This window comes from Chaetura pelagica, unplaced genomic scaffold (genome assembly GCF_000747805.2).
Source record: "Chaetura pelagica isolate M959 unplaced genomic scaffold, ChaPel_1.0 scaffold79, whole genome shotgun sequence".
Lineage (NCBI taxonomy): Eukaryota > Metazoa > Chordata > Aves > Apodiformes > Apodidae > Chaetura > Chaetura pelagica.
In genome coordinates, this window is record NW_009969339.1 from 6274452 (window position 1) to 6280675 (window position 6224).

Here is a 6224-nt window from a genome sequence, read left to right on the forward strand (position 1 = left end):
TTGGTCAGGTGTGTATTGCATCTTATAAAAACATCTGCCTTGATGGCTTGAGAAGGGCTAGAAGAACAATTCCCTCTTTTTGTGTGTTACACAACCCAGGCTGTCCCATATAGCTGAAAGTCTTTAGATTTTGGCAAAAAAAATCCCTCTTCCTGAGTGTACAGTGGTTCTGTGTAGCTGTCATGTCACACACTGGACTGAGGTCAGAGCCGTTTTGTGCTAAATGTAACACAAACACAATACTGGGTTCTAATTTATTTCCAATCTACATTACCAGTAGGTACAAGGCACTGAAGAAAGGAATCCTTTCCACCTGGTGTGGGGGGCTGAGGAACAGAGAGCCTGGAAAAAGATGGCCAAATGCCTAGGGAAAGTATGTGAAGCAGCCAGGCATTGAGTGAAACTGCCCTGAGGCCCAGGCCAGACCAGTTTCTTAACCTTCACAACTCTCCCCTCCTCTTTCTCTATTTGGAAATGAAGTTAATTAAAGTGAATAGGAGTTGCTAAGAGACCAGAGGAGTTCTGGAGTTTGTTGCTGGGGCTGAACTGCCACTGTGGTTCCAAGGCATTGCACCAAGAAGGATAATGTAATGTGAGCCTACATAAAGCCCTCCCAGCTCTAGGGAAAGCTGCTCTTTCCTCATTGTAGCTAGCCTGGCTTACCAGTTCTCAGCTCCTTTCTTTGTTTTACTGAACTGCTTGTTTCCTCCTAGACACTGGCAGAAAAAGGGTTCATCTCTTTATAGTCTTCCTCTGCCTGCATCCAACTCGTAATTTCTCCTTGTGATTTTTCAGGTTGGAGGTGGCAGTGGCTGAGCTTGCAATTTATCACGAGCAAATAACTTTGGAAATTAAAAGGTTGTCTACTTCTGAACTCTCTCTAGTTCATTACTCTTCATCCTATCCTCTGCTCCCCCGTGCTTTCAGCCCAGCGTTGACAATGGGCCAGGTGAACTCTTCCAACTCTATTTCTGCAGCTTAATATTTTGCTTTCACCCTGAGTCATGCTTGAAACACCAAGAGTCTCCAGGCTATCTCCTGGGCAAGCATTTTTTACCTTCCCAGATCAAGGCAAGAGATCATATCTTTTAGCTTCACATGGTCACATCATTGCTAAATTACTTCCTTCATTTTTACTTTACCTGACATTTGTTATCTCAGGACCATCCAAATGCACAAGATGATTAGAAAGATAACCTATAGCCTGGGAAGACGTGTGTCTGTTGTGGTGTGTGGGACCACCCAGGTGAGAAGATTTCTGCATGGTGAGTAGTGTATTCTGAAACAGCTCCTGGGGGGAAAACATTTTTCTCATCTGATTGCAGCAGGGTCCTCACTGACAGTGTTCTGGGAGCAAAGCAAAAAACAACATGCATGATAGTAATGTATTATATTGAGTTACTATGGTATCCTTCTTTGGGTACAGTTGCAGTGCTCAGTTTGTTCACAGTCATGTTAATTTAAAGTAATGTTACTGGAGCCAATGACAACCCAGCTGCAAAAATAATGGCAGAGGAGCATTCAGTGAGGATGAGGAAGATTATTGTTCATATTAAGAGTAGAGATATTTTGCAAATATTTCACTTACATAAAACACAGCTTTAGTCTTCATGAAGTTGTTTGTGAATTCACCCCAAAGAACAGCTGAAGTGAGGGGATGCATTTCTTGTGATGATGACAATTTGTCTTTTATGAAACAGCTCAGTAGTTACTGCAAATACACAAACAATTCACTTTTCTGTGTTTATCCCCAGGTGCTTATTTCAGAATTCAGCCCTCTGTACAGGAGGCCTTGATGGAGGGGAGACCAATCGTAGCCTTGGAAAGCACCATCATTACACATGGCATGGCCTACCCTCAGAATCTGAGGTGGTGGATTTTGATGTTTCTTGTTCAACAAAGCTGTAAGGCATGTAACTGGGCGATGGATATCAGTATTCTCAGTCAAGCCAAAACCCTTGTAAGAGTAAATGGAAATACCAGTTTGTTAGGCATGCAGATTGAGAGCTCTGGTGTAGAAAAATTGTATTTGGACTTCTAAGGATGCAAATGGGCATCTTGTTTATCTCCTTATCCAGGAGCTTACATTTCTGCCTTCCTTTAACATGTGGCAGCAGATAATGCCATCCCTTGCTCCAAGAGACAGCTAGCAGTCTTTTCTGCTGCACAGTTTGTACAGGCATTGAAAACACTCAGCAGTTTCTTTTGGTCTGTCTTTTGTAATGCAAAAAGGACTGGAACACAATAGTGAAATCTGTTCCCTAGCTCCACTCAGAGCAGCTACTGTGAGCTCTTGCTGCCTTCTGTGCCCTGCATAGAAAAATCTCCACCTCTACCCTTTATTTATTGCTGTTCAGTAGTTTTGTGTTTCACTGAGTTACAGTGCCAGAAATCATTACACTCTCCCCTCCATCCTTGCTTCCAAAAAGCACTGGAAGGTTTCAGTATTGATTTTCCATCTTACTTTTTACCTGGCCATTATTTTGCCTGACATTCTGTGTTAGAATGAAGACGTAAAAATTCATTGGGGGCAGGGGGTGGAGGTAGTTAAAGATTGCCTAGTGTATGTACACGCAGGTCAGAAAGGGAGAAGAAAGTGCTTTTAAAAAGGGATGGCATGCAAATGATCAAGTATAAAACCCAGAAAACTTAGGAAGACCTAGTCTGCTGCCCTAGAGTATCCTCAAACTGCAGCTTTTTGGCAGTGCTGTTATTCTATATCTAACTGCTTGTATTATGAAAAATATATCCTGGCCATTTGAGCAGGGCTTGAATTACCTGGAGTTTCTGTGAAGGCCTGTATTGTCAGAGAAATAACAGGTAATGGGGACAGAAAAGTCCAATTTTGAGAAGATCCCTATTTTCAGTAGTTCATTGTACAGCCAGATTTGCCTATAAACCAATTGTTTTTTTCTCAAAAATGAAGCACAGAGCTTGGACATTGCTGTCCTGGAAATGGGAGCTCTGCACATCTGCAAATTCAAGTACAAAGACTTCTGCCATTAGGATGATAGAGAAGAGGAACTAAGCTGAAACCATAAGACCTGCATAAAACTGGGAATGATGGCCACCAGAAATGGAAGTTTGCTTGTGTGATTGTTTGCCTCACTAATTTTGTGATTATTGTCTTGCTTTTCTTATTCCAGCATGGCCAGAGAGGTAGAAGAAATTGTAAAAACAAATGGAGCAGTGCCAGCCACTGTAGGTATTTTAAGGGGTCGAATCCACGTGGGACTCACGGATGAGGAAATTGAGTTCTTGGCAAGCAGTAAAAATGTACTTAAAGTGTCTCAAAGAGATCTTCCTTTTGTCCTTAGCCAGGTACAGGATGCAGACTTTCTACTGTGGTGTTTTCTATACAGCAATAGTATAGTCATCTCCAGCTTCAAGCCAGATGGCTTGGAAAATATAATGTAAAGTGGAACCTTACTGATAAGCTCAAATATGGTCCTATCTAGAGTCAAAATACAACAGAGAAAGGGAGTAGCAGCCATGAAATAGGGCTGAAAAGTTATTCTGGATAGGCTGGGAAGCCACAGGCATTTAACTAAGAATATTCTTATTGGCATGATAAGGTATTGTCACATTACATGTAAACTGTGTGGCAAGCAGGCCATCCAGAGCCTAAGGTGACACTAGCTGCCTGTGAAGCTTTCTGGTTGGAAAGCCCTGCAGAACAAAGGCCACTGCTATCATCATCAGCAGAACAGCTGTCACAGCAGGGACAATTATTCCTCTGCGTTTTTGCCTAACAGAATATTTGTATTAGAATTTCACTTGTCAGCTGCTGACAGCAGGCTGTTGTGACATTGCTGCGTGTCAGATCACAACCATAGCTACCCACATGTGGTATTCTCTGTGTCACCTTGCGTGCTGACTGTGACTGGTTGTCCCTTGACAGGGCCTGTCTGGTGGCACTACTGTGTCTGGAACAATGATTGCTGCGCACAAAGTGGGAATCCCTGTCTTTGTGACAGGTGGCATAGGAGGTGTCCATCGTGGAGGAGAGAACAGTAAGAAAATCAATACATTACACTTCTCTCTATATTGCTACTGTTTTATTTAATTTCATCTTTTTCCTTTTTCCCAGTCTGTCCTGCAGTAACTGTCTGCTGGGAGCGAAGCTGTCATTCTTCTTGACCAAACTATGATTGTTTTCTCCCTGGTGTCTCATTTCCAGAAGCTTCAAAATATTCCTCTTGAGCACTGGCCAGTTGTTAAGAGGGTGGGAGTTTCCCTTTATCTTTCCCTTACACGGGGTGATATGGAGATTATGTGTTGGCACGACAGGACCTGACTGTACTTCTCCCACTTCATAATGGCTGGATAACTTGATACTGGCTGCCAAGCACAGTGTTTTTATCAGCTCTCAGCTGAGGAGGGGAGTCTCACCAGGACAGACTCAGGCCCTGGTCTGCATTAGAGGCATGTTCTCCTCTCTCAGAAACCTGAAACACAGCCCAGCCTTGGCAGTGTAGTTTGTGACCTTTAAATACATTCTCTCTTCTTAGCCGTATGTATTCCTAGCATGGCATAAGTGCACTGCCCTGCTGGATGCCATCCCTTTCAGATGTGATGTAAAATCTGAACCAGGGAGTTTCCTGAGGTCAGCAAAGCTCCTGTGGCACTTACTCTGTCAGTGATGGCAATACCAAAATCAAAATCTGCTTAAATTATATTCTACTTCCTTGAGCTTTGTCCTTGCTGTATAAGACCTTCTTTCTATTGCACCAAATTTTTGCATGGTGTTTATCACTGTGACCAAAGAGCCAAGAGATACAGGGCAAGGTTGTACCTCTGCCCTAAACCATGTGACTTCTTTTTTGTCAATATCTCTTTCCATCTCAACACCTAAAGGCGTGATCTACACCTGTAATACCTGTTTGTGGCTCTAAGGAGTTGCAAAAGGAGGCAAGGGCATCCCAGGCAGGTACAGCTTTTTGAGAGGACAGATCACATCAGCTTAGAGTACGACACACTCACTGACAATGGCTGCTTGTCCCTTCACAGCTCTGGATGTGAGTGCTGACTTGACAGAGCTGGGACGAACTCCGGTTGCTGTTGTATCTGCAGGAGTCAAATCTATCCTCGATATTGGCAGGACACTGGAATATCTGGTAGGTAACATGGGCTGCTGAGCCCAAGAACAGATAATGTACTTTGTGTGCAGAATGCCCAGTGGCAATGGGGCAGGAATTAAGCCTAGGATTTTTAGATTTACTATGGAAAGAACGTGATGCCATATTTGCAGTTCTCTAGGTGTGGGTTTGTACAAGCACTTGGCTTCTCCCTAATGTAAAGCTTTCCATGCTCAAGGGGCTGTTGCAACATCTGTTCCAAATGAGGCAAAAGGCAGCACTAGCCACACCTCTTTCTCTGGCCTTAAGACTTGCTTTTCTGGGAAAAAAACTCCAGAACTGATGGATAAGGGAAGCTAGAACCATCAACCACTACAATAAAATCCAAATTAAAATGGGAATCAAAATGATTTCAGTAGAGTAACTTCTTAAGTTTTGGTATGTTGGAAATCACCAGGGCCAGCATGTCACGTGACAGCCAAAGTAAATACTTTTCAATTGCAAACAGAGCTCATTTATGTTCCTGTTGGCTCATGACTTCTCTTCAGTTCACAGGTTGTTACCTTGGACTCAGTATTGCACTAACAACAGCTGCATGGCTTTTGATCAACTCCAAATACAAACAAAGGACATGCATGTTTCCTATTTGTCAATAAGCCAGATTATCCCTAACCGGTTACCATGTCTGGCTCTTTGCTTTGAAAAACATTGGTTATAGAAAGGAATAGAATGGGATGTATAAAAATAACAAAACCCTGTGCTAAAGAAAGGCAGTTTCTAGCTGGGTAATAGGAAGAAGTCTTATTCTTTTAGTGGGTCCCCTTTCCCTCAACTAATTACCTGCTTGTCTCACCTCCACTCCTGCAGGAGACTCAGGGAGTCTGTGTGGCTGCCTTTGGGGAGTCAAGGGAGTTCCCAGCCTTCTTCTCACGCCAGAGTGGCTTCCAGGCACCATATCACGTCCGGGATGAAGAGGAGGCAGCTGAACTGATTGGTGTGTTTCAGCAGGGAAAGGCCTGTGTAGGCCCCTGGGAGAAAATGACATTAATATCACCTTGGATGAGGCTCTTCCTTTTTTACACTTGGAGAAGAGTTTGTCCTGAACACCAAGCCATCCCACCTTCCCCATTCCCGCTTCAGTGCTTT

The 6224-nt window shown here is 43.4% G+C and overlaps 1 protein-coding gene across 1 annotated transcript in view; it reads left to right on the forward strand.

Annotated features, from left to right (window-relative positions):
• The first annotated feature begins 1180 nt into the window (after positions 1–1180).
• Positions 1181–6224, forward strand: part of LOC104396043 (pseudouridine-metabolizing bifunctional protein C1861.05-like) — a 23484-nt gene continuing 18440 nt past the window's right edge. Inside the window, exons 1-6 of the mRNA XM_010005823.1 lie at positions 1181–1265; positions 1755–1869; positions 3147–3321; positions 3902–4013; positions 5011–5117; positions 5946–6072. Coding sequence (XP_010004125.1) covers positions 1181–1265; positions 1755–1869; positions 3147–3321; positions 3902–4013; positions 5011–5117; positions 5946–6072 — 721 coding nt within the window. The remainder of the gene's footprint in view (positions 1266–1754; positions 1870–3146; positions 3322–3901; positions 4014–5010; positions 5118–5945; positions 6073–6224) is intronic.